The sequence below is a fragment of the Carettochelys insculpta genome, chromosome 29 (assembly GCF_033958435.1).
Source record: "Carettochelys insculpta isolate YL-2023 chromosome 29, ASM3395843v1, whole genome shotgun sequence".
NCBI classification, from domain to species: Eukaryota; Metazoa; Chordata; order Testudines; family Carettochelyidae; genus Carettochelys; species Carettochelys insculpta.
The window spans coordinates 788269-814512 of record NC_134165.1 but is presented as its reverse complement, the minus strand read 5'-3'; the positions used below and the strand labels follow the sequence as shown (position 1 = coordinate 814512).

The following is a 26244-nucleotide window of genomic DNA, read 5'->3' as shown; positions in this document are numbered from 1 at the left end:
AAAACCAGGGGGTGGGCACTTGTCAAGAGACCCTCGCCACAGACTGAGCTGCTGGAGTTTGCCAAGCTGTTTGGAGGAGACACAGCCCCTCATCTGGAGCAGGCCAGTGAGGTGTGGGGGCCATTGTCGGGGCTCCAGTGAGCAGCATGAGAGCTCTCTCCGAGGGCCACTGGAAACATATTGCGGGTTGCTTTGCTGTGCAGATAAGGACCCATCAGTTTGCAGGATCACGTGGAAGCTCGTGACCGCCATCTTTAGACATTTCAGTTGACAAAGGGGGTTGACGGGTTCTGTGTCTGCCCTCTGGAGCCAGCATCCCTCAGTTCCCAGACGCCAGCTGTGCACGGAGCCTCCCTCCACAGCCCAGTGCCAGCTCTTTCAGCCCCTCTCTTTGCAGGCTTACCATGCAAAATCCAAGAGCTTCGAAGACCCCCCGAACCACGCCCGCAGAGCCGGAGCGAAAGGGAAAGGGAAAGGGAAGGGCAAAGGTAGGCCTTGCTCTCACGGCTTCTGGCTGGTGCAGCCTTTTGGTAGCTGCTTCTGCTTCATTTGATCCTGCAGCCTGGCTGGGGTTTCACAGATCAAGACACAGTGGTAGACTGCTGTGAAATCTGCCAAACACACGGGCCAGTGCCAGCAGCGCTGCTTGGAGCGAACGCTCACGTCCCCACAGGGTGCAGGTGTCTCAGCTGCAACGTTTTAAAGGGACAGCACAGCGAAACTGTAACCCCTGCCAAGTGCTGTGAGTGGGCTCCTGTGCGAGGCACCCTGGCCATGGCTGGGGCTACACAGACTCAGGGCAGAGGTTCTGTCTGCCCCAGGAGATCAGCCATGAACCTGCCCAAGCTGGCGTGCTGGCACTTGCCGTTTTACATTGCCTGTGTGTGTTGTCTGCCCTGCGGCTGTGTGACAGGCCCATGCCAGGGGGCAGAGCGTGGCAGGTTCCTGGCTGGGGGTGGGGACAGTGGGCAGCTGAATGGCGGCAGGGTGGAGACGTTTGCTGGAGGAGTGGGTTCCAGCACTGCAGAGGCTTCCGACGGTGATTTGGGAGATGGAAATCGCCCGGCAAGCCAGCCTGGGTGATTCAGAAGCACAAATGGCCTTTCAGTGCTGGCTGGCTGTCAGCTTGCCCATTTGAAAAGCCGCTTCTTCAGCCTGTCCTCCCTCTTCCACACCCCCTCTATGACTGACTCCATGATTAGGAGGAGCATTTTGAGTGGATCTAGAGAAGTGGTTGTTCCCCTCTATTCAGCACAGGTGAAGCCACATCTGGAATAGTATGTCCAGTTTTGGGCCCCTCAGTATAAAAAGGATGTGGATTTGCTGGAGCAGGTTCAGCAAAGGGCAACAAAAATGATCAAGGGGCTGGAGCACAAGACCTATGAGGAGAGGCTGAGGGATTTGGGCTTGTTTAGTTTGCAGAAGAGAAGGCTGAGGGGTGATTTAATAGCAGCCTTCAACTTCCTGAAGGGGAGCTCTAAAGAGGAGGGTGAGAAACTGTTCTCGGTGTCAGATGGCAGAACAAGGAGCAATGGTCTCAAGTTGCAAAGGGAGAGGAGTAGGTTGGATACTAGGAAAAACTACTTCCCCAGGCGGGTGGTGAAGCACTGGAGTGCGTTGCCTAGAGAGGTGGTGGAATCTCCATCTCTAGAGGTTTTTAAGTCCCGGGTTGACCAAGACCTGGCTGGGATGATTTAGTGGGGGTTGATCCTGCTTTGGTCAGGGAGTCAGACTTGATGACCTCATGAGATCCTTTCCAGCCCTGATCTATGAATCTGTGAAGCAGCATCTCCTCTCTCTGTGCAGGCAAAGGGAAGTCAGTCTCAGCCTCGGAGCAGAGCAGGCAGGAGGTTGCCGAGGTGAAGGCGCCCAAGCTGCGCACCCTGGATGTGTTCTCCGGCTGCGGGGGCCTGTCGGAAGGGTTCCACCAAGCAGGCAAGGGGGGTGGGAGAGCTGCTGCAGGGCAGAGCCAGGGCTCGGGGCGGGTGAGGGGGTGCGGACGGACATCCTTCAGCCTCGTATCTCTGGGCGGGGTGAATTATATCTAGCGCAGTTGCACCTAAAGGCCCCAGCCGCGCTGGGGTCTGGCGGGCCCCAGTTCCTTGGCCGTCGCAGGCTGGTGGTCCCTTGTTTGAAAGTGCAATGTGTGGTCCTAAGGTTTGTCCTTGTGGCAACCAGAGGGCCACTGTGTAGGGTTCCTGGGTACCTGGAGAGCCTGGCAGAGCATGCTGCACCTGGAGGGGGTGGGGCAGCCGGATCATGGATTGGAGCTGCTCCCCCCAAGCCTGCTGCTCCTTGCCACTCAAGACCACCCTGGGGGGGATGCAACCCTCTGGCATGCAGGCTGCGGCATTCCACAGCTGGGGTCCAGCCTCAGATGGAAGCTGGTGCTTCTGCGCTGGGCTCTGCTCAGACGCCTGTGTGGATGGGTGCCTGGTTAACACACAGCAAAGGCTCTTGGGGTGCAAAAGGGCTGGTGACAGAGGTGGACATAGAATCTCGGTGTCCCACAGCTCCGCTCACTAGGGAACCCCCCTCTGGGCCCCCAGTGCCCGCGCTGCCAGAAAGCGGCGGTGCTGGGCTAGGGGTTACAGTGAGGGGCCTGCCATGGGAGTCCGCTGAGCTTGACGTCCTCTGCTCCCCTCCATTGCCAGGGATCTCGGAGACTCTGTGGGCCATTGAGATGTGGGAGCCGGCCGCACAGGCCTTCCGGCTCAATAACCCGGGCACCACGGTGTTCACGGAGGACTGCAACGTGCTGCTGAAGCTGGTCATGGCTGGTGAGAAGACCAACTCGCTGGGCCAGAAGCTGCCGCAGAAGGGGGACGTGGAGATGCTTTGTGGCGGCCCACCCTGCCAGGGCTTCAGTGGCATGAACCGCTTCAACTCCCGCACCTACTCCAAGTTCAAGAACTCCCTGGTGGTCTCCTTCCTCAGGTGAGGGGCCAGGCCTGTCTGCCTGCAGGGCTCGCTGGTTGCTGCAGTGGCTGCTGGGGTTCTGGAGACCTCTCTCCACGCATAGGATTCTCTGGGACTCGTGGCCCCTGCTGGGCGGGGCTGGCAAAGAGGGCAGGCTCTGACCTCAGCGTAAGGGCCGGACTTACCTGGGAAACTGAGGCACCACAGTGGAGGACTCTTAGCCTGCTGCCCGAAGCACTGAACTGCCCCCAGAGTGGGAGGAGCTGCTGGTGGCTCTCCCTGTGGCCACGCAGCCGTCAGTGGGGCAGGAAGGGAGGGACCACACCTGGGGAGACTGGCCCTGACTGGCCCTGCCAGCCTGAGGCAGCGTTAGCCATCCCTGTGTGCCTTCTGGCTCCAGCCCACTCCACTGCGGGGGGATGCAGCTGGGTCAGCGGTGGCAGAGCTGGGGGTTGGGTCTGCCTGGAGCCCAGCAGGGCCAGCTTGGCAAGGAAAAGTTGGGCTGTGACCCCCTGGAGCGCCCTGTCCTGCCTGCTGGCCCAGCCTCGGTGTGCTGGCAGGAGGCTGGCTGGCCCCAGAGCACCAGCACAGCACCTAACAGGCAGCCCAGGGCCTGGGCCCTCCGAGTCCGCCTGCCCCCTGGGTGTTAGTGCCCAGAGGCGAGTTGACGCCCGCTGATGGGGGCTGGGGAGGGTTAGTCTGTGGCACGGCTGACCCGAGGCATCTCCCAGCCTGGCAGGAGCCCCCCTGTCTCAGTTGTGTTGTTCCCCCTCCGCTCCCGCAGTTACTGTGACTACTACCGGCCGCGGTTCTTCCTGCTGGAGAATGTGAGGAACTTTGTCTCATTCAAGCGCTCCATGGTGCTGAAGCTCACCTTGCGCTGCCTCGTGCGCATGGGCTACCAGTGTACCTTCGGCGTGCTGCAGGTGGGGGCCGGGTGCCAGCCGGGGGTGGGTGGGCATCCTGGGTACCTGTGGGAGCTGGGGGACTGGCTGAGATCCAGGCCGGGGGGGGCGGGGTGCTCTGCTCTGGCTCTCCTTACCCAGGCCTGGCTGGTGACTCAATTGGGCCAAGTCCACCTGTGCCAAATTGATTCCCTGCGGGTGAGAACTGGTGCAGAGCTTCCAGGGTGGAAGGCGGCCCCTCCCAAGCCTGTGGTCTGCCCCCCTGGGCCTCCTGCCTGCCAGGCGGCGAGTGTGTTCTGGCTGTGGGTGCCCGGCCCTGTCAGGCGCAGGGGACACATGCCTGCATTGGCTCAGGACGCTCTCCCTCGGTGCAGGCAGGTCAGTATGGTGTGGCCCAGACGCGCCGACGGGCGATCGTCCTGGCCGCTGCCCCTGGAGAAAAGCTGCCCATGTTCCCTGAGCCCCTGCACGTCTTTGCACCCCGGGCCTGCCAGCTGAGCGTCGTGGTGGATGACAAGAAGTTCGTCAGCAATATAACCAGGTGAGCGTGTCCTGGGTGATGCAGTGCCCAGGCCTGGGTGGGAGAGAGACAAATGCCTGGAGAAGGGCCGAGGTTGGCAGGGCAGAGATGTAGGTTGTGCAGGGGGTAGGGCAGCAAGGGGCGATGCTGGGCGATCAGTCTCTGTATCCCTTCCAGGACTTACTCAGGGCCCTTCCGGACCATCACAGTGCGGGACACCATGTCTGACCTGCCGGAGATCAGGAACGGCGCCTCGGCTCTTGAGATTTCCTACAACGGCGAGCCCCAGTCCTGGTTTCAGAGGCAGATCCGGGGCTCTCAGTATCAGCCCATCCTCAGGGATCATATCTGCAAGGTGAGGGCTGTCGCGGGTGACAGCTGCCACTGGGATCCTGCAGGGACACAGCGCGAAGGCCTGGCCCTGCCCCAGAGGCTGGGGTGGGACAGTGACCCCCTCTTACCTAAGCCCCAGACAGAGGCCATGACTTCCCCGGGTGGGGCGGAGGTGAGCCTGGAACCCAGGGTCCGGCCCCCATCCTGTTGCCCTGTGGCTGACCTCTCTGCATGCCCCACTTCCCGAGCAGCCACGGTGCCTCAGCAACCCGGCTGGGGCCGAGTGCCCTGGATTGCGCTGGAAGGGTGATGCTGGGGCCTTGGCCTTGCAGGATATGAGCGCGCTGGTAGCTGCTCGGATGCGCCACATTCCCCTGGCCCCGGGCTCAGACTGGCGCGACCTGCCCAACATTGAGGTGCGGCTGTCGGACGGCACCACCACCCGGAAGCTGCGCTACACGCACCATGAGAAGAAGAACGGGCGCAGCAGCACGGGAGCATTGCGGGGGGTGTGCTCCTGTGCAGAAGGTACCAGCGCTGCCCCAAGCAGGCTCAGAGCAGGAATGGGGGGCTTCTGCGGAGCGTGTGCTGGCACGGTCCAGCAGCTGGGGCTGAGGGGCTGTTAATTAGTTCTCCCTTGACTTTCGAGAGCCCGTCTCGTTCTACGAGCAGAGACTCAGAGCCATGTCCAGTCTGTTCTCCACTTTCCGCTCGTGGCAGCGAGTTCCGCAGGGGAAGCCCCAGGGAGGGAGCTGGTGCAGTAGTTCCCAGAGCCCCATGTGCTGGGAGCTGTAGGACAGGATGGACAGGAGCCAGGCCGCCTGCCACGCTCCCGCTATCCTGCTCCTTGGCCAGTAGCTCAGAGCAAGGCCTGCAGGAAACCCCTGTGCTCTGGTCCCTACCGCAGGCAAGCCATGCGACCCAGCAGACCGGCAGTTCAACACGCTCATCCCCTGGTGCCTCCCACACACTGGCAACCGGCACAACCACTGGGCCGGCCTCTATGGCAGGCTGGAGTGGGATGGCTTCTTCAGCACCACCGTCACCAACCCGGAGCCCATGGGCAAGCAGGTATGTGAGCGTGGTCCTGCCGGCGGGGCGGGGCGGGGCGGGGCAGGACAGGCTGTGCTTGTGGGAGGGACGTGGGGAGACCACTGGATGGTGCTGGGGGTAAATCACCCGTGAGCGAGAGCTGCTCTTGGGTGGGCTGAACTCAGCGGCTTTCTCCGGCGCACGTGCTGCAGGGCATACAGCACAGCACCTACCCCAGCACTCCCTCTCTGCTGCCTCAGTGTCCTGGTTTCCTTCCCCAGGGCCGAGTGCTTCATCCGGAGCAGCACCGGGTGGTGAGCGTCCGGGAGTGCGCGCGATCCCAGGGCTTTCCCGACACCTACAGGCTCTTCGGGAACATCCTTGATAAGCACAGACAGGTGGGTGTTGGCGCCCATGCCGCAGAGCTGGGGCTGGAGCCTGGTTTTCCAGGCAGGGGTATCTGTGAGGGGTAGGTACGGCGCAGCGGGGGCCCCGCAGCATCACCCCTCTGTTCAGGGTTGGAGTGGGGCACCCGAGGGGCCCAGGCACGTGACTGAACAGGTGCGGAGGCTCAGCTCCCTGCCTTCAATGCGAGGCTGACTGGGACCATCTACTGGGCAATCGGCGGCTGCTCTGGGCTCCCGTTTGGAAGCAGGGTGCCCAGCTTAAGGGGAAGGGTGGCTCCGGAGGGGTGGGTGGGCGGTGCGTGATGTCACACGGCCTGGCTCTGTGCGGGGTGCACTCACTGCTCCCCCGTCTCTCTTCGCAGGTCGGTAATGCGGTGCCTCCACCTCTGGCCAAGTCCATCGGGCTGGAGATCAAGTTGTGTGTGCTGGCGAAAATGCAAGAGGAGGCTGTAGGTATGTCTGGGTGGGGCGGGGCGTGTGGACTCCTGGCTGGTCTGTGCCCCTGCCGAGGGAACATGCAGTTACCCTCCCACGGGCCCAAACCGGCAGTGCAAGAGGCGCTGGACTGGGGCCGGCTGCTTGGGCCATCTGTCCTTGGCCAGTAAGGGTCCTTCTGGCCTGTCGCCTGCAGCTTCCCGCTCTCAGTGGGGCCCGTGAGAACTCTGCACCCCTTGTGCTCAGGGCGCACCGGGTCTGACACCACACCAAGCTGGACATGGGCCTGAATAATCTGCCCCTTTGGGATCAAGTCACTCTCCAGCTCGCGCAGGCGTGTTCACCCCTCGTGCCTGTCTGGGCAGTGTGTGGTGGGTAGGATCAGACTGGAAAAGCCAGGCTGAGCATCCCTCAGGTTGACTATGTAACGAGTGGCTGCTAACGAGCTGGCATTCACCTGCCTTGCCATGCTGCTAAAACCGCAGGAGGGAACCTGTCTCTGTAAGATGGCCTGGTTGTGTTCTCCAAAGGGTCCATGGGTGTTCAGGAACTGCCTTTGCAGGAGCGCATGTGGTGATGCTCACATCATCAGAGGCCTCCGGTTGGGCCCTGGATTCGCTAGTCACTCTTGCTTCAGGCATGGAGCTGAGCTGGGGGGGAAGGGGAGAGTTTGGGGGGCTGCATGTGCTGACCCCACAAAGGGACCAGCACGGAGGTGGGTTCAAGTAAGATGAGCAGCCATGGAGGAGAGATTCTGATGCTACCCAGCTGATGAGTATTGCACCCACAGCACATGTCTACGGGTGGTGCACATCCTGTTGTGCCTGGGTGCGTGGAACAAAATTTACTCTGCCTCAGATGGAAAGAACTGGCAGGGCCCCTGCCCCTGACCTTCTCGTTCCTTCACAGATCACAGCAAAGTGGAAAAGATGGACATTGCGGACTAACGTGTAAATCTCCCACCTCCTGGCCCTGGCCCCGGCCCCCCCACCATGCACTGATTTCTGTTTGTTTTGTTCTTGTTCGGGTTGATGAGATGATGAGGTCTGTCTCCATTCAGCTGTGGTCCAACCAGTGCTCCTCTCCTTGGCTGACCTTGGAAGCTGTATGTGGTGGTCAAATTATCAACTAATTCTCATTTTAGCGAGCAGCCGTGCAGTGCCCCCACCATGCAGTCTGGATTTTAAGGACGATGTTTTTATTACGCATTGTATTGAAAATAATCACCCACTTTGTACAAGTGGCAGTTAATACTTTATGTAGTTTTTATATGTTGTAATATTTCTTCAAATAAATCTGGCCTCTAAATTATCCTGAGCGGCCCCCAGGCCCCTTCCCCATGCTGGACGGCTGCACCGAGAGGGGCCTGCGGTGTGGCGCCATGATGGGAAGCTGCTGCTCTGCTGGGCCGTTGGGGGGGTAGTGGAGTTGCCTCTTTCTCTTTCCACGCACCACTGGGTGCGCACAAAGCCCCTGCGTCTGCCCCAGGTGGTGCCAAGGCTTCCTGCATTCCTGGTGTGAGGTCACAGCTGGACTGTGTGGCAAGGAGACGGACTGCGTGGGAAGCCTGTCAGCAGAGAGATGCCTGGAGGAGAATCAGGTGTTGCAGGTCTCCAGTTTGTGTCTATGGCCCCTTGGGCCACTGGATCTGCTTGCCTGTGCGGCCACCTGCCTGGGCGGGAGCAGGAGCTGCCTGGGCTGCCCTCAGGGCCTCTGCATGAGCAGAGGAAAGAGCCCCAGCTGTGGGGAGATGTGATCTCAAGGTGCAGAGCCCAGCAGTTCGCTGTCGGTCTGGCAGACTCAGCGCTCCAGGGGGCCGTGGCACAGGCATTTGCCACCCAGAGACTCTGCTGGGCCAGCCAGGGAGGGACAAAGCCTGAGAGGTTTGGCTGTGGGCAGCTGGCCATGCTGCAGCACTCTGCAGCCTTAAGCCAGTCTCACCTGCAGGTGTGGTGAGAGGTGGGGGTGGGGGGCGTGCGTCACATGCTGGCCATGCTGGTCCGCGTCTGCTCCAGTCGGACTCCGGCAAGCTGCAGCAGTGCCTGTGCACCCCTGGAGCTGATTCACCTGCTGACGAGCTGTCCTGGGATGACCGAATGCCACATCCTGGGGCAGGACGTGATGGGTTGGCTTGTGCTGCATTTCTTAATAGCTGCTGCCAAAGCTGGATGTGGAACTGCCTGGGCCTTCCTGCTGTAGAAACAGCCCTCAGGCGCAGGCTCTCGTCTCTGGCTTTGTCTGCGCTGGTCGTTCCAGGGCTGCTCATGGAGCACTGCAAAGAAACTGCAGTTGGGTGCCCACGCGCTCAGCTGCCAGCACAGGGACGTGCATCTGGAGCAGTGCGTTGTGGGCACCTATCCCCCAGCGCACCTCTTCCTCTTCTGCCACTGAGGCTTGTGGGAATATGAGGGGGCTTCCGTGGAGCATCCTGGGTCCGGCCCCCTGCCCAACAGCGCATCACTCCACACTGCAGCAGTCTGCGTTTGGTGCTGGGCCATCTTTTTGGTGCTGCCCGTCTGTGGGAATGGCTCCCCACCTGGTGAAGGAGGCGCTGCGAGGACACAAATGAGAGGCGCCCGCTGGGGCGAAGGGCCCAGCAGTTGCACTGCTCCAGGCAGCTGCCACTCAGGCGCCAGTCCGTCTGGAGCGGCGATGCGCTGGCCCGACTCGTGTGGATGGGAGTGTTGGAGGGTCACCACTCACATCCTGCTCTGAAAGCTCGTCACCCTGGACAATGTAGCTGGCTCTGCACAGACAGGCTCTGTTTGCTGTGGCCAGGTACCCACTGACATTCGTATTCCTATTCTGGCACCACACCACCCAGCCTCTGAATAGGATAGCGCCCAGGGGCGTTTCTCCAGGTGTTCGTGGATCACCACAGCAGATGTTGCCGGTTGGTCTGGAAAAGTGCATGACGCACGCACCATTCCGAACTCCGGCCTGTGCAGGAAGCTGTGAGTGGGGCCTTTCTTCTCAGGCCAGAAGATTGCTGTGTGTTTGAAATGCCTGTTGGGATCTGAGATACGCCACCTGCCCCTTGGTGCCATGCTGGTGAGCAGGGGAGCAGGCTGAGCAGGTGCAGGACTGGAGTGCGCCTTTGGCTGCCGGAGCTGTTTGTACAGGAAGCTGGCCTGGGCCCATGACCTCAGCCCAGCACTGAGAGCCACGGGCGGTACATGCTGCAGTGTGTATGACGGGAAGGGTGAGCGCTGTGCTCAGGGCTGGATGGCAGATGCTCAGTGGCCACAGCCTGTTTGAGCAGCCTGAGGCCAGAGCCAGAGCAGGCTGGAGGCAGACATTTGATACTGAAGGTCAGAACTAGCTGTTGCCTGCACAGAAAAGCAGTGGCCGCAACGCAAGCGGGGTCTCCGGTCCCTGCACTGCACTCAGCACCCCAGTGCCGCTTGCTTGGCAGAGGTGTGTGCGCATGCATCCATCTAATGGAATAAAGATCGCTTTTGGACCCCAGAATCTCGCTTTCTACCACCAGCGAATGTAGAACGTGCAGCAGCAGGACACCTCTGCTCGGGGGACAGGTGAGGCGCTGGCTCATTGGAGGTTTGCACCGCTCTCAGTATCAGCTGTGGCCCTGCTGGGGCTGCATGCTGCCATTCAGCATGGTTAACTGGCCCAGGGCCAGGAGGAAAGTGCATGGGTGAGGGTGGGAGGCTGCAGGTGCCCACAGGCTGGTGGTCAATGTGTGAAGGTGCTGACGGGAGTGGGGGAAGGTGCCTGGAAAACAGTTTGGGGACACTTGCTGCAGAGGTGCTCCGTGGTGCTTGAGAGCTGTTTGGGGGCTTTGTTCCATGGCTCTGCGTCCTCTCATGGTCCCTCTATGCCTCCCATTTTCATCCACAGCAGCATGCAGCGTAACTTCCTCTGCCTTCACTTTCCCAAGGCCAATTCTTCCCCCTCTGTAGCTGATGCTGGGAGCCCCAGTGGGATCCCTGGGGCCGAGGGGGGTTGCCCTCTAAGTACCTCACCCAGCTCCACATTGAGCTAGCAGGGCCTGGGTACAGCATTGGGGCAGTGGCCTGCCACACCTTGTGCGAGGCATGTTTGTATCTCCTTCAGCTTGAACCTGCCTGGCTGCACACCTTCCCTCGCTTGTCTGCAAGTAGCGTAAATCCTGCAGCTGGCTCTGAGCTGGGGGTCGCCAGGTGCATGGATCAGCATGGTGAGCTGGAACGATGTGCTGCGAGCGTGCTCAGCCTTGCTGAGCAATGGGGAAGGGGACTTTCAGAACTCCAGCGCATGCAGAGTGTGCCTTTGGGCTAGGTAGGGGAGGCTGTCGCAGCACTGTAATACACCAGCGTATCCATACTGCCACCCTCATGAAGTAGCCAGAATGCAACAACCCTGTGCCTTTCAGTGAGCTGATTTACCTAGAGCACAGGAAGCTAGTGTGTGCTCAGGGCTGTGCCAGCCTGGGCCCCTCAGGAGTCAGGTGCCTGGGAGCAGATTTACTACACTGTGAACGTGCCAGTGCAGCCAAGGCCTTTGTCTCTTCAGTAAACCGATCTCTTGGGCTCCTCTGGCTACGGAGCCAGGCCAGCCCGAGCGGGACAGGGAGCTGCTTTTCATTTCTGAGGCATGCAGCCGTCCCAAATGCACCTGCCTGCAGCGTGCGATTGCCGGAAATACATTTTCACAGTGAGTAATTAACCCTGCAGTCTGCTGGGGCGGGAGCGGGGGAAACAGCCTCTCCAGCAGTGACCACACAAGAAGGTGGGAGCGTTAAAATGGTCGAGGAGGAAATAAAGGGCTGGTTCAGACCCCGTGTTGGGACGCGGCTGCAGCTGGCCGGGGCCCTGGAGTCCTTTGCTCAGAGAGCTCAGCTGCAGCGAAGGTGTGAGAGGCAGGAAGCGGAACTGAACACAAAGTGGAGGCGGTCCCAGGGCCCCCTGGGGCAGGGAACCCTTTGCGCTTGTGTGGAAAAAGCCCAGCCCCAGCTGCGGGGCGGAGCCGGGCGCGCCGCCGGCTGGGGCCAGACTGTGCTCGGGGGCGCGCAGACTCGCAGGAACGTGCACTGAGTGCGGCGGATGAGGGACGAGGCGGGTCTCCGCCCCCGAGGGCTCTTGCTCCAAAGCACGTTAGTCTATGGGGAGCCCCAGGCCGGCTTGTTCTCAAAGCTACCGCCGAGCCGGCTCCCCCGCCGACACGTGTCTGCGGAATGTTTCCTGCCCGGGGCGCGGACCTGCGCACGCGGCTGCTGTTTGCACCTGCACGCACGGAAACGACCCCGCTCCCGGCCCCTGCCAGGCCCCGGCCCCGGCCCCTTCCCCGAGATGCCCCTGCACCGGCCCCGGCCCCTTCCCCCGCGCCAGGCGCACGTGCAGTCCCGACCTCCGCCCAGCAGGGGGCGCCGCAGAACGGCGCATGCACCGCGAAGCCACCACGGTCTGGCTGGGGCAGCTCCCAGCAACCCCCGCGCCAGCAGCCCTGCGATTGGCCGCCGGCCGCAGGGGGCGCTGGGCCACGCTGACGCGGACGCTCTAGCCGGGACTCGCCGCCCCGCGCACACTTCCGCTTCCGGTTCCGCGGCGCAAGGGAGGCCGAGTTCTGCTGCGTGGGGGCCGCCATTGGGCCGAGCTCGGCAGCGGCACCGGCACCGGCACTGGCACTATGCCCACGGGGGACTACGAGTGAGGGGCGGGGCCGCTTATGGGAGGGTCGGCGGGGGTTGGGGGCGGGGTTCGGGGGCATTGGGGGGCGGGGCGGGGGGAGTTGGGGGCGGCGGGGCGGGGGGTTTGGAGGAGCTGGGGAGGGGAGAGCTGGGGGGGGGCCCTGCGGCTTCTGACTCTCTGCCCCCGCAGCTCGAAGCCCAGCTGGGCCGACCAGGTGGAGGAGGAGGGAGATGATGGTGAGCAGCCCCGCCCCCACCGCCCAGGCCACGCCCCTTTCTCTTGGACACCCCCAGGGACCAGCCTTATTGAGCCCTGTGCTCCCCTGCCGCTCCGCCTCCCCCTCCCTGCCCCGGGTTTGGCTGGTAACTCGGCGGGGGGCAGTGGTATCTCCCCCCATTCGCACCCCTGCTGCCAGGGCCGTGTGTGCTGGCGCTGTAGGGGGTTTGGTCCCCATCGTGGCCCAGAGCAGTTCTGCTCCACAAGGTGTGTGCGCTGTGCCAAGCTGGCAGTGCCACCTCTGCCTTTCCCAGGGTACTGGGTCGGGGGGAGGTCTTTGTTCCCGCCCTTCCACTTTCAGCCTTAGACCAGCTCTGGCACCGGCCTTTGCCCCCCCCCCAGACAAATGCATCACCAGCGAGCTGCTGAAGGACCTGCCCCTGAGCGGGGGGCTGAAGGACATCTCCCCGAGTGCGGACCTGAGTGCAGACGTTGAGCTGCTGAAAGGAGGAGGTACGAGATCAGCCGGGGCACCCAGCAGCGTCTCCTCTAATTCTTTCCATCCACAAGTAGAGCAAGTGCTTTACATGTACTGCGGCACCTGCGGCTGGGCAGCACGGCTGGACATGGTGCCGGCTGTGGGCACTCTTTGCTCTGCTGGGCAGTATTTGAATCTCTCCTGGGTGGTAGCCCAGGCACTCAGTCACTTATCTTACTAGCCGTCCTCTTCCCCCTGAAGGTCCCCTCCCATCCCCAAAGGAGATTATCAACGGGAACATCAAAACCGTCACAGAGTACCGGGAGGAGGAGGACGGGCGCAAGGTGAAGGTGAGTGGTGGGGCAGGGGAGTGGGTCCCAGAATGCCCTGGGCAGGAATCTTCCCCAGCTCCCATTGTGAAGCCCATCCCCATCCTGGTGGCAGGGCCGTGTTCTGACCAGTGGGGCTCCCTGACTGCGGGGGTTTGTCTGCTTTCCCTTCCCTTCCGTTTCTCTTCATTGCACTGGCTGGCCCTGTCAGGAATCTCTTCTCCAGAGCACCCACGTGCCCTGCTCTTGCCCTGTGGGCCCCCCTGCCCCATGGGATGGCAGGCAAGACCAAGCAGGCCTGGAGTCGGAGCATGTCGCCAGCTGGAGCATTGGATTGCAGGAGTCTTGTTGGCCCCCTCGGTACAGGCTGTGACCCTGCCTGCCCCCATCATGCTCAGTGACCGTACGGTTGTTCCTCTCCAGATCATCCGCACCTTCCGAATTGAGACCAGGAAGGCCTCCAAGGCTGTGGCACGGCGGAAGGTGAGTGGGCTCAGCCTGTGAGAGTAGGGCGCTGTGGGGGTGGGTTAACCACTGCTTATGTAGGGAGCTGGGACTTCCCTTCTGACCCTGCCAGCTTTGCAGGTCCAGGGGGAAGTGCCCCAGCTGTGCTGCCGTCCATCTCCTGCCAGGTCTCCCTTGTCCCCACCCTTCTGCTCTTCTCTCCTGGAAGTCCCTTGACCTCCTACTGGGTTAATCCTCTCTGCACTGTAGAGCTGGGGTGAGGTGTCAGACAGAGGGGCTTTCTTGGAGGCTGCACTGGGACTCTCACCTGCAAGACAATGGGTGTCAAGTCCTGCAAGTGGTGGCCAGGCCCAGGGAACATGCAGGGGGGAGTGGGAGAAAAGGATTGGGCCCATCACCATCTCACCGCCCCCCCCCAGCCCCCGCCCTGACCATTGGCTCTCCCCCAGAACTGGAAGAAATTTGGCAACTCTGAGTTCGATGCCCCGGGGCCCAATGTGGCCACGACTACAGTGAGCGACGATGTCTTCATGACCTTCATCACCAGCAAAGAGGTAAGGAGGGGTCCAGTGGGGGTGGGAGCTTGGAGGAAGGGCACAGGGCTCTGACACATTGGAGTGGGACTGGGGGGAACCCTGGGTTTGCCAGTGGTGGGGTGGAGTTCTGGGGCCCTATCCCTGGAGCTGACAGCCCTTTGCCATTGGCCACAGGACCTGAACTGCCAAGAGGAGGAGGACCCTATGAACAAGCTGAAGGGGCAGAAGATCGTGTCATGCCGGATCTGCAAGGGTGACCACTGGACCACGCGCTGCCCCTACAAGGACACGCTGGGCCCCATGCAGAAGGAGCTGGCTGAGCAACTGGGCCTGTCCACAGGCGAGAAGGAGAAGCTCCCAGGAGGTGCGAGCGACCCACCAACTCAGGGCATGCTGCTGCAGGGGCTCTCCCGGCAGGCTGAGGAGTGGGCAGGTCCCTGGGGAGGCAGCCACAGCATGACTCTGCCCCTTGGTGAAATCCCCACCCTGCACAGGCGCTTCGGCGGGGTGGGAGGACTGCATCTGTCTGTAGCTCTTGGCCACATGAGGCCTGCGTGAACGCAGCATACGTTGAAGCCAGCTGCACCTGCGTTGCTAAGTACACCGAGCGCCGGGTCTCCCTCAGTTCAGTCTCTGGAGGAGCGGGTGGGTTGAGGTGTGTGCAGGGCCCAGTTTGGCCCTTTGGGGGGTGTGGGGGGCTCTGGGCGGTGCTTGCCCCTCGCTCAGCCTTGCTGCCTTCCTTTCTCTAGGGCCATTTCTTTCAGTCCAAGGCAGGCAGCTGCTCTGTTCTTCCCACGCCCCTCATCCAGCTGCCTCTCCTATGCCCCCTCTGGCCAGCTCCTGTGCTGGGGCCAGCTCCTGTGCTGGGGCCGGCTCCCGGCTGCTCATTATTGTACTTGCTTGTTTCTCCTCTGACTGCGCTGTGCGGCTCTGCCTTGTCCTGGGCACCTCCCTCTGAGCCACTTACATTTCCTTCGCCAGCTGGAAGCCTGAGCCCAGCCAGCCGGGGGTGAAAGTCCTGCCACTGGACCCGCAGTCCAGGCCTGGTGCTCCCCTGTTGCTTCTTGGCCCCAGCTGGTGTACAGACTGCGTGGCGGCTTCCTGGCCCCCACCCCACTCGCCTCCGCAGCCAACCCCGACCTTGCCTGCGCAGTGTTATTTGCGGCCGCCAAGGCCAGCCCAGTGGTGTCACACCAAGTGCGTGGCTGTGGCTGCAGAACTGGGCTGACTGGCTGCTGAGCAGGAACAGACAGGTCAGGTTGTTCTGGAGACTGGAACGTGACTGTGAGATACAGGCTGCTTCACTTGCTGTCTCCTGCATCAGGTGCCCAGGATCCAGGGAGCAGAGCCAGGGGTGCAGACCCCTCTCCACCTCAGGGCTGGATCCCAAGGGCCCTGCTTCAGCCTCAGGTCCCTCTGTGCTGGCTCGAGCCCTTGGGCTGCCATAGATGTGCATGTCAGCAAGCCCTGGGGCTTCCCCATCTGCTTGTCAGCCGGGCCCCCGCGCCTCCACTTTCCTCTGCCTGCAGGTCATGCTGCGCTGCTCGCCATTGTGGGAGAGCTTCCGCATGCTGCTTGTGTTCCTCTGCCTACTGACTTCAGAGGTGCACAGGGAGCAGGCGCAGTAGGGCTCCCCAGTGGTGGCTGCAGGGCAGGGGAGCTCCTCCGTGGGGCTGGGCCGAGAGGCCTGGCAGGTCCCTGGGAAGAGGGTACAGGGGGGCAGGTCCTTGGAGGAGGCACATGGGTGGGATCTGGGCTCTGCTTTCAGCCCCCTTTTCTGCTTTCCCAGAACCGGAGCCAGTCCAGGCCCAGCAGAGCAAAACAGGGAAGTATGTCCCGCCCAGCCTGCGTGATGGAGCCAGCCGCCGGGGAGAGTCCATGCAGCCCAACCGCAGGGGTAAGCGCCAGGGCCTGGAGCTGGGCCAAGCTGAGCTCTGCGGGTCCTTCCCCAGCTCCGTGCCTCACTTCCCCATGTGCAATGTGGCTAGTAGCGCCTCCCGGAGGCTACAGGCCCAGTCTCCGGCAGTGCCAGGCTGTGGCCACTCTGACCGAGCCCTTCTCCCCAGCTGACGACAATGCCACCATCCGGGTCACCAACCTGTCGGAGGACACGCGGGAGACCGACCTGCAGGAGCTGTTCCGCCCCTTTGGCTCCATCTCCAGGATCTACCTGGCCAAGGACAAGACCACGGGACAGTCCAAGGTGAGGCCTGGTGAACAGGGTGGGGGCCTGGGAGAGGGGTCTCTGGGTAAGGGACCAGGCACTGTCCCCCTGCCCCCGTCTCTCTGGGGCTCCCAGCGACCAAAGTGAGACCCCCTCCGTCCTGCTCACGACCTACTTCCCCCCAGGGCTTTGCCTTCATCAGCTTCCACCGCCGCGAGGATGCTGCCCGCGCCATAGCTGGTGTCTCCGGCTTCGGTTATGACCATCTCATCCTCAGCGTGGAGTGGGCCAAGTGAGTGCCAGTCCTGGGGAGGGTTGGGGCTTGGGCGTGGGTCACTGCATGACCTGCCTGGGGCTGTTCTCGGCCGTCCAGGGGGTGGGGGGTGTTGGAGCTGCCCGTTCCCTTTCTAACCCCCCCTCTCCCTGCACAGACCCTCCACCAACTGAGGCTGGTGCTCTGCCTGCTGCGCCCACAATGGCGGATGCTGTCTGGAGACTTGGTCGCTAATAAAGGTTCATCCCAGTTGGCTCTGTGGGAGTGTCACATCATCTTGGACCTGCCCACCTCCCACGCAGCTGTTTACCTGAGCTGGGGCCGTGTGAGAGGAACCGGCAGCAGCAGGTGTGGGGTGTGGCCGGGCTGTGCACAGGAAATTGGCTGTTGGGGCAGAGCTCTGAGCCCCACAGCCCTGTAAGAGAGAGAGCAACATGATGACAGGGAGCAGCAGGCTCACGCTCTGCTTTAATGGCTGATCTCACAGGAGTCCAGCCCCCTGGCCGCCCCAGTGGGGCAAGCAGGACTGTCTCACGAGCAGCCCTTGTAGGGCATGGGGTTGGCCGCCACTGGGGCCCCATCTCGCAGCTGGCGCACCTGTGCATATCCCTCCTCTGCCAGCCTGAGGCCGTGGGGCGGCTGGGTCCCTCCCCGCACTGTTAGCCTTTCAGGGCCATGTCCGGGGGTGGGCTGCCCCCACCCTGCCTGCAGAGAGCGCTGCACCAGCCCCGCATGCTGCTGGCCAGGGCACCGTAGAGCACCGGGTGGGCGCAGATGTTGAGAGTGACCAGCACCTTGCTGAGCTGGTAGGCCGAGTGGATGAGCAGTGAGCAGCTGCCCCCGGCGGCCAGGCGCTGGCCTAGGTTGAGGTTGCGCAGGGTGTGGTAGGGCAGGTAGGAGATGGCGTAGAGCCCCACCCCCACGCCCACCAACCTCCCCACCTGCTGCTTCTCGGGCGGCGTGAGGTGGGGGTTGCGGCAGACGGTGCGCAGGATGGCTGCGTAGGAGGAGATGGTCAGCAGGAAGGGCAGCCCACAGCCCAGCACTGCCAGGACCAGGCTGTAGGGCAGGTAGCGGTGCAGCTGCTGCTCTGTGGCGCTGCCCAGGCACTCGGTCCGGTTCCCCTGGGGCTGCAGCTCGGAGAAGTGCAGGGTGGGGGCACAGAGGATGGCTACCAGCAGCCAGCCAGCGCTGCTCAGCAGCCAGGCCTGGCGGGGCTCCAGGCGCCGGTGGGCCAGGAACGGGTGCACGATGCCGACATAGCGGTTCAGGCTGATGCAGGTGAGGAAGAAGATGCTGCCGTACAGGTTGCAGCTGAAGAGGAAGCGCTCGAGCTTGCAGAGGGCCAGGCCGTAGCGCCAGTGCTTGGGTGGGTAGTAGTAGGCTGCCAGGAAGGGCAGGGAGAGGGCGTAGAACAGGCCGCTGACGGCCAGGTGGAAGGAGTACACGATGCCCGCGTGCCAGGGGCGTTCACAGGCCACGAAGCGGTAGATGGCGAAGGCGTTGCCTGCCAGGGCCAGTGGGAACTCCAGCGCTAAGATGGGCCACATGTGTTCCTGCCACATGCTGAAGGAGAGGTTGCAGGCGCTCTGCTCCACGCTGCTTGGAGTCATTGTCCTGGGCCAAGGGAAGGGAGGCTGAGGTTAGACAGCAACAGGAGCGCAACTCAGCCCAGGGCCCTGGACTGAGCAGAGAATGGAGTGATCTGCCCCCTGGCCCGTTCCCAGCTTCTGGCCAACAGAGGTCAGGGACCCCCTGCTTGCCCAGCCAGCCATGAACTCATCTAGCTGGGGCCTAGTCATGGCCTCGACAACCACCTCTGACACAGGGAGTTCTACAGCTTGAAACAGGCGAATCCTTTTGTTTCATGTGTGCTAAAAACATCATGGCCCAAACCCCTGCTTAGAACCCTTCCCCTTATCGCTTTCTCTGCCCCCAAGCAAAGGTTCCCTGTCTCCTCCAGCAGCTCTGCCAAACCCACCTCTGGCTGTCGCCCTTTTCAGGAGGCCATGTGCTGTTCAACAGGGTGGCGCACCAGTTTGCCCAGTGCTGAACTGACATAGGGGCTGGCTCACGGCTGGAGCACTTTTTAAAGGTTAGCGCTACTGGCCCAGAGACACAGGTGCTGATTTAAAGACCACTTTCCAACCCCCCCCACCCCGCATTCAGCATTTGGGTGAGTGCCAGAGGGGCCTGGCCATTTAATCGAAAGCTTCCTCTCCTGTCACATCCCTGTGGGTCTCACGTCCTCAGCCACAGTGATCAGCTATCTTTCCTTTCACACAGTGGCCAGAAGGTTGCTGCTTGGGTAGCTGACTTCCTGCAGGCCTATGCTGGAGGCTGTGACACTCCAGGGGCCCATTTTTTCCCTGTGCAGGGATCTGACTTCCACGTGCTTTGGCTGCTCGGCAACATATGGGGCTGAGTTTGCTGTTGTGCCTATTATATCACCTCCGAGCTGATCTCACCCAGGGCAGGCGAGGCTGGTGCAAAGCCCTGGCCTCACAGGAGACAGAAGTGAATTTGATACCAGACTGCAGTGGCTGGATGGGCAGCTTGGGTAGACAGGAGCAGCCCTGGGGGCGCAGCCAGAGGAGCGGGGTGGCTTACACTACAGCAGCCCAAGCTGTCCTGAACCTGACCTGCAGATGGAAGAAAGAGCCTGCCCCCCAGGCTCCCCTCTCCTCACACCAGCAGGGGGTTGAGCCCCCATCGAGCCCAAGGCTGAAGGCGCAGCTCTGCCTGTACCCAGCTGGGAGGGGCTGGGGCCCTGGGAGCTCTCCTGGTTCACAACAGCAGAAATGGCCTCTGGCTGGGTTCACCATGTGCTTCCTGGGGCCAGCTGCCTGCCCCAAGCCAGAACCGCCCCACCCTTCCCATGGCTGCCAGAGTAGGGCCCCGGCCTAGGAGCTGCCCCAGCCCTGCCCTTCCTTTACAGCCGCTGCACACAGCTAGCACTGGGGGCTCAGCTCTCCCCCCACCCGCTTTGCTGGAGGGGCACCAGGGCCAGATGTGGTCCCCATTGCTCTGGGGGCCCTGCTCCAGGCTACTCTGAACAACTGCCAGGGTGCTGGGGGGGGAGAGGGGGATAATCAATGCAGCCTGGCAGCCGCTGGAGCACATACCGCAGGCAGGAGGGCGTAACCCTGCAGCTCCAGAACACCCTTCCCCCCCTCACCTGGTGCTGCCTGGTCTGGCTCCGTGCTTCGCCCTGAGCAGTGGGACCTGCTGGACGCAGGAGACAGGCCAGGGCAGGGCGGGCGGTGACTGAAGGAAGATGTTGAGCCACAACTTCCCCAGCAGCAGCAGGAAGAGGGAGGGCCAAGCTGTACCCCAGCGAAACACGCAGTGCTTCTGTCACAGTCAGGCAGGCGGCCTAACCGAGATCCCCACCTGCCCCCGCAGCTCCTCTGAGCTCCCAACACACAGAGACAAGGGGCCATGTAGGATGGTGTATTGCAATCAGACAGCACAAGGCAAGGCCCCCGCCCCCTCCAGTCTAGAGACAACCTCCTGGGGGGCTAGTGCTGCCCCTTCTTGTGGGCCCTGGGCCTCTGGGGCACCCCCTTGCCCCAAGCTGCCCACTTCCCCAGAACCCCCAGTCTTTTACACTTCAGGCCAAGGACCCTAGAGTCTCGCCTGGGGCCCTGAGGCGCTGGCTGCTGCCCCAGGCTGGTGGGGCGCCATGGCTCTTTCTGGCCAGGCCTCTGGGCATTCCCCATCTCCTGGGGGCTGCGCCCACCCCTCTCTGGCTGGCCAAGGGGTCTCCTGCGCTTCGGCTTGCGGCCGGCTCTGCCAGGCTGGGGGCTGGCCTGCTGCTCCCCTCTTCTCAGTCTCTTGCTGGGCTGGGGCGAGCGCCAGGGCCCAGGTTTCCTCTTCGCCCTTTTGGGGAACAGATCTGAAGGGAGAAATGGAGGAGGGTGGTGACCAAAGCTGGCACAGCCCCGGGCGGGGGGGAACAAAGGCAGCTGCAGAGGAAGGGAGACGCTCATGGGCAGCTCCCCAGAACCACCACTGGAGATCTCTGCTCCCAGCCGGGGGCGCTCAGAGGGCAGGGCTGGCTGACCAGGGGACAACCCTTCCCCACAACTAGGCTCCAGTGCCAGACACCAGGCAGTGCCACCCTGCAGCCCCTGACGCAGGGAAAGGTGCCGTGCCAGGAGCCCAGGCCCCAGCGCAGGCCACACAGCCAAGGACAAGGCTGTGCCAGACGGCCTGTGTTTGCTTGGAACTGCAGTCACGGGACTGGCTGGAGACACTGGGGAGACCGGTGCCCCCAGCGTGCCGGCCCCACCCCACGCAGGGTCCGAGCACAGCTCTTGGGGGCTCCTCCCCTCACCTTCATCCGGCTCCTCGCCCACTTCCCGCCGGTAATACTCTGCGTCGTCATCTGATTGCTCAGCTGGGTCCTGATCCTCCGGCATCCCAGGATCCTCAGCGCCGCTGTCGCACTCCTCCCCCTGCTGCTGCTGCTTCCTCTTGATCCCAGCCAGGCTCTGCTTCCTGCACCCCCAAGAGCAGCGTCAGGCCCTGAGGGGACCACAGCTCCCAGTGTGCAGCCTGCTCAGAGCCACGCAGCCCCCCGCCAGGCCTCCAACAGCCCCCCCAGCAGCAGCCTGCTCAGAGCCACGCAGCCCCCCGCCAGGCCTCCAACGGCCCCCCCAGCGGCAGCCTGCTCAGAGCCACGCAGCCCCCCGCCAGGCCTCCAACGGCCCCCCCAGCGGCAGCCTGCTCAGAGCCACGCAGCCCCCCGCCAGGCCTCCAACGGCCCCCCCAGCGGCAGCCTGCTCAGAGCCACGCAGCCCCCCGCCAGGCCTCCAACGGCCCCCCCAGCGGCAGCCTGCTCAGAGCCACGCAGCCCCCCGCCAGGCCTCTCAACGGCCCCCCCAGCGGCAGCCTGCTCAGAGCCACGCAGCCCCCCGCCAGGCCTCCAACGGCCCCCCCCAGCGGCAGCCTGCTCAGAGCCACGCAGCCCCCCGCCAGGCCTCCAACGGCCCCCCCAGCAGCAGCCTGCTCAGAGCCACGCAGCCCCCCGCCAGGCCTCCAACGGCCCCCCCCAGCGGCAGCCTGCTCAGAGCCACGCAGCCCCCCGCCAGGCCTCCAACGGCCCCCCCCAGCGGCAGCCTGCTCAGAGCCACGCAGCCCCCCGCCAGGCCTCTCAACAGCCCCCCCAGCGGCAGCCTGCTCAGAGCCACGCAGCCCCCCGCCAGGCCTCTCAACGGCCCCCCCAGCGGCAGCCTGCTCAGAGCCACGCAGCCCCCCGCCAGGCCTCTCAACGGCCCCACCAGTGGCTGCCCCAGACAGGCATCTCGGCTGCAGCTCACCTGTGCGCCTCCCGCTGCTCCTTCTTGCGCTGCACATCAGCCTCCTGCTTGCGGCGCCGCTCGGCCTTCAGCTGCAGCCTCTCCTCCCTCCTGGCCAGGGCGGCCTGGAGCTGGTCCTCTGTCTTGTGAACTGGGGATGGGGGAGAGGCTCAGTGGGGACAGGGCCCAGGGACTGGACGGCCGCCTGCCAGGGCTGGGGACAGGCACTTACTCAGGCTGTGGTAGAGCACATTGCCCTGGCTCAACCCTTCCTCCACCTTGATGAGCTGCAGGGTCATGCGGGGCCCGATCTGGAGGAAGGTGACAGGACCCATCAGACCAGGCGGGACCCTCCTGCAGAGCTGTCGTCTCGACACCCAACAGGCACACCCCAGCTGGCTCCCACCCCCAGCACGCACCTCAGTGAGACGCACGGCGCTCTGCTGGGCCTTCATGTTTCCTCGGCCCGCGTACACCTGGGGCAGCTCCAGGATGTTGTGGCTCCCATCCTGCTCGGCTTCACTCTCTGACAAGTTAATGTCCCTGCAGAGGAACCCAGCGAATCACAGGATAACCTAGTAGAGCCCTGCTCTGTCCACCGGATGCCGCTCCCCCCACAGCTGGGGGCAGATCCCAGGAGTCCTGGCTTCCTGCTCAGCAGCCCCAGAGGTCGCTCCGCCAGCTCCCTGGCCTGCAGTCCCCAGGCCATAGTCTCCTAGTCCCCAAGGCCGGCAGGCACAGGCAGGCTGAACTCCCAGGTGCTACTTGCACCAGGAATCTCAGATGCTGACCCAGCCCGGCCCTTCCCCAGCTGGGTCCCAGCATGCAGGGCCCCGCGCTCACTTGGCCAGCAGCTCGCTGATGTCCTCCAGCCGGCTCATGTTGGGGAACTTCTCCTGCAGCAGCTTCTTGAGGCCTTTGCTCGCACCAATGGGCACCACCTTCAGGCTGCTGGGGAGAGAAAACAGGAGGCTCAAACCCCAGCCACCCAGCTCAGAGGGCAGAGGCCCCGGGAGCAGGACGAGCCAAGTGTGATGGGGTTCAGGGGTCCCCCTGCACTGCACCCCGTCCGCTGGCAGGAGAGACTCTCACTCAGCAGGTACAACAGCAGGTTTATTAGGCAACAGATGTCCAGTTTCTCACAGAAGCAACAGCACAGCAGCCAGAAACAGCCCTTCCAACCTGTCCTGGGGAGAAGACCCCGAGGGGGGCCCCTCTGGGGTGTAGCTTCCCCCTCCTCCGGCTGGCTGCCTTCCAGCTCTCCCTTTTCCTAGCCTCTAACTGCCGCCCCCCCGATTCAAAAACCCAGCTCAGCTCCCCCCTGCTCTTTGTTCAGGCAGAGGTGTTACCTGCCAGTTGTAGCCCCAGGGTCATCCTTAGCCACTGGGAGCTGCTGCTAGCCTCAGACATCCAGCCTGACTCACACATGCACCCCCCCACTCCATCACACCAAGCAGGGCAGAGCACCAGGGGACGGGCCAGCTTGGCAGGCAGGGCACTGGGAACAGGACAGGGAAGGCGGGAGACAGAGCTGGGGCAGCCTGGCCCTGGCCGGGAGCTGCAGGAAGGGAACCACAGTTCGACTCCAACCCAGTGCAGCCCCTCCCAGGCAGGGATTTTCCACCTTGCTGCCGCGGCTCAAGCCAGGCAGACAAGAGGCTGGTGCAGCCGCTGGGGTCAGCAGAATAAGCACAGCCCACCCTCCCCCTGCCATCTGGAGGGCCGAGACATTACACATCAGTGGGGCTTGCCCCGCAAAGGACCTGAAGCCTCCGTCTCCAGCCTGCAACCAGAGGCAGCCCCAGGCAGGATGCACCAAAGGGAGCAGGTGGGCCAGGCTCTCCACTGGGGGTCAGCTGTCACCTGGGCAGAGGGAGCTGCTGAAAGGCAGCGACCGCCCCCACTCCGGCTCCCTCCGCTGGATGCCTCAGAGCGTTTACTGTAGGACGAAATCACTGAGCCATCAGCAGACTATACTCTCATCACCAGCATCCAGGCCAGCAGAGCACTGCACTGGAGACAACCCTCAGCCCCATCTCCCTCAGAGCCAGCTACGGAGCCGCACGCCCGGCCCAGCCCAGCCCCCCGCACAGACCCTTACTAGTGGCGGAAGTCCAGGCGCTGTGTGTCTGCATCATAGCTGATCAGCAGGCACCGCTTGATGGCGTTGAGCCTGACCTGGGGACAAGCGAGCGGCAGTGAGCACCTGAGACAAGCCCCTGACTTAGCGTGGTTCACTCCACTCCCCAGCCTCAGGGAACCTGCAGCCCCCGGCCCTGATGCCACACCCACCTTGTGCACATTGATGGAGGGGAACATGTTCTGGAACATGGTGGCCATCAGCTTGATGTGCATCTGCTGCAAGCCGAAGTTGTTGAGCACCAGCAGCGGGTGGTGTGTGAATTGCTGCTCGTGCATGCGGTGGCGCTTCAGCGAGGACACCACATCCCGGATGAGCGAGTACTGGAAGGTAGAGCAGAGCAGGGGCAGGTCTGCACTGGGCTCCACCTCTGGTGTCCCAGGCTCATTCTCTGCACGGGGGTGGGGGGACCCTCGCCGGAGCGGACCTGGGTCCAGCTCTCTGGCCGGGGATACGCAGACACCACAGCCCGCACGCTGAGCAGGCCTGGATGTAAGGACACGGGGGAAAGGCCCTTGCTTCTCTCAAACTACTGGGGTGGGCAGCCCAGCACCCACCTGCGTGACTTGGAAGGTCAGCGTTGGGCCTCCTGGGAGACGGAAGAGTTTCTGTGGGAGAGAGATGGGAATCAGGGCCGGGTAAGGTGACGCCACAGCGCCCGCCAGGCCCAGGGTGGAGCAGGCTGCCACGCCTCTTGCCCAGTGGATGCATCAGTGCGTTTACTTTGAAACTGAAATCACAGTGTGTGCTCAGTAAGATTTGCTTCATCAGCTGCATCCAGCGCTGAGCCCGGCTGTCTGAGACCCAGGGGCGCAGCATCGCGGGGCCGTGTGCTGGGCCTGGCTGTCGGGGAAGGCGGTGGCAGGCACAAAGAGGCCCAAGCAGCCGCAGTGGCCCCAGCAGACCCTTCCCAACCCTGAAGAACATCCCGTCCTACCCCAGCAGGGCCTGGAGCTCCCCACAGGCTGTCTGCTCGAGGCCGAGGCCCAGGCCCAGGCCCAGGCCCAGGCCCGCGCCCAGGCCACTTACGAAGTTGATGTTGCTGGGGGATTTGGTGAAGGCCAGGAAGTGTGTCACACCCAGAGGCCCTGCCACTGCCACGAAATCCTTCAGCGAGTTCTTCTTCCGCACCTGGAGACAGCAAATGTCACCCCACCAGCCACACTCACCAGGGGGCCCAGGGTCTGCACCGGCGGGGGCGGGGGCTTAGAAGGGGGGTTCCCAGCGCCTCTGTGCCCTGCACAAAGGGAACCAGGAATCCTGCCCCGCCCCTGATGGGACAGACCCAAGAGCCTGGCTCATGCAGCCTGGAACTTGAGACCCAGCCCCTGCGCACCGGCAGGAGCCCGGGCCAGGCCTCACCTGGAGGGTGCGGGCTGTGAACGGCTCCATCACCCGCCGCACGTCCTGCACGAGCTGCTGCAGGCTGCGGCCCACGCGCCCGCGGTGGAAGACGAAGGAGTGAGGGACGGAGGCGAACTGCTCCTGGGCGAGCACCTGGGCAGCGGCCCGCTGCCGCTTCTGGTTCCTGCTCTGCGGGGGCAGGGGGAGGGTCAGTGCAGCCCCCCCCCGCCCCGCAGAGCCCTGCGCGCCCCCCCGCCCCGCACCTTCCCCGCCCCCTGCAGAGCCCTGCGCCCCCCCGCCCCGCACCTTCCCCGCCCCCTGCAGAGCCCTGCGCCCCCCCGCACCTTCCCCCCGCCCCGCAGGGCCCTGCGCCCCCCCCCGCACCTTCCCCCCGCCCCCTGCAGAGCCCTGCGCGCCCCCTCGCCCCGCACCTTCCCCGCCCCCTGCAGAGCCCTGCGCCCCCCCGCACCTTCCCCCTGCCCCGCAGGGCCCTGCGCCCCCCCCCGCACGCGCCCCCCCCGCACCTTCCCCCCGCCCCCTGCAGAGCCCTGCGCGCCCCCTCGCCCCGCACCTTCCCCGCCCCCTGCAGAGCCCTGCGCCCCCCCGCACCTTCCCCCTGCCCCGCAGGGCCCTGCGCCCCCCCCCGCACGCGCCCCCCCCGCACCTTCCCCCCCCCCCCGCACGCGCCCCCCCCGCACCTTCCCCGCCCGCCCCATGCTGCAGCCGCCCCACGCGCTCCCGGCACTTCCGGCCGGTGCCTCCCTCTCACGGGCCCGGCCACTTCCGGGAGCTGCAGGGGGCGGGGCTGAGTCCCTAG

The 26244-nt window shown here is 63.7% G+C and overlaps 4 protein-coding genes across 9 annotated transcripts in view; 2 read left to right on the top strand and 2 right to left on the bottom strand.

Moving 5' to 3' along the window:
• Positions 1-7890, top strand: part of DNMT1 (DNA methyltransferase 1) — a 56980-nt gene extending 49090 nt beyond the window's left edge. For 3 of the 5 annotated variants that reach the window (XM_074979629.1, XM_074979625.1, XM_074979628.1), the window contains 11 exons: positions 398-488; positions 1807-1935; positions 2655-2937; positions 3704-3845; positions 4199-4365; positions 4522-4699; positions 5010-5205; positions 5585-5748; positions 5991-6107; positions 6479-6569; positions 7461-7889. In XM_074979629.1, the coding sequence (XP_074835730.1) occupies positions 398-488; positions 1807-1935; positions 2655-2937; positions 3704-3845; positions 4199-4365; positions 4522-4699; positions 5010-5205; positions 5585-5748; positions 5991-6107; positions 6479-6569; positions 7461-7498 (1596 nt within the window). In that variant the 3' untranslated portion in view covers positions 7499-7889. Of the gene's footprint in view, positions 1-397; positions 489-1806; positions 1936-2654; positions 2938-3703; positions 3846-4198; positions 4366-4521; positions 4700-5009; positions 5206-5584; positions 5749-5990; positions 6108-6478; positions 6570-7460 lie in introns of all 5 variants that reach the window. The other 2 variants (XM_074979627.1, XM_074979626.1) reach the window with 1 other exon arrangement.
• Positions 7891-12074: 4184 nt separating this feature from the next.
• On the top strand, positions 12075-16893 carry EIF3G (eukaryotic translation initiation factor 3 subunit G). The gene is made up of 11 exons (XM_074979757.1): positions 12075-12196; positions 12368-12414; positions 12797-12907; positions 13134-13222; positions 13625-13684; positions 14116-14220; positions 14377-14566; positions 15992-16099; positions 16269-16405; positions 16552-16658; positions 16798-16893. The coding sequence occupies exons 1-11, from the start codon at positions 12177-12179 to the stop codon at positions 16811-16813; spliced, it is 990 nt and encodes a 329-aa protein (XP_074835858.1). The 5' UTR covers positions 12075-12176; the 3' UTR covers positions 16814-16893.
• Positions 16894-17258: 365 nt separating this feature from the next.
• On the bottom strand, positions 17259-19889 carry P2RY11 (purinergic receptor P2Y11). The gene is made up of 2 exons (XM_074979598.1): positions 19819-19889; positions 17259-18257 (listed from the first exon to the last, which is right to left on the bottom strand). The coding sequence occupies exon 2, from the start codon at positions 18251-18253 to the stop codon at positions 17300-17302; it is 954 nt and encodes a 317-aa protein (XP_074835699.1). The 5' UTR covers positions 18254-18257; positions 19819-19889; the 3' UTR covers positions 17259-17299.
• A 200-nt stretch (positions 19890-20089) lies between these two features.
• Positions 20090-26202, bottom strand: PPAN (peter pan homolog). 2 transcript variants are annotated; one of them, XM_074979595.1, is made up of 12 exons: positions 26126-26202; positions 25446-25616; positions 25113-25214; positions 24641-24691; positions 24236-24406; positions 24045-24121; positions 22787-22894; positions 22363-22486; positions 22176-22254; positions 21965-22094; positions 20980-21143; positions 20090-20538 (listed from the first exon to the last, which is right to left on the bottom strand). In XM_074979595.1, the coding sequence occupies exons 1-12, from the start codon at positions 26141-26143 to the stop codon at positions 20162-20164; spliced, it is 1572 nt and encodes a 523-aa protein (XP_074835696.1). In that variant the 5' UTR covers positions 26144-26202; the 3' UTR covers positions 20090-20161. The 2 variants fall into 2 exon arrangements, with proteins under 2 accessions (XP_074835696.1, XP_074835697.1); XM_074979596.1 differs by lacking the exon at positions 20090-20538 and having other exon boundaries at positions 21033-21170.
• Positions 26203-26244: the final 42 nt, after the last annotated feature.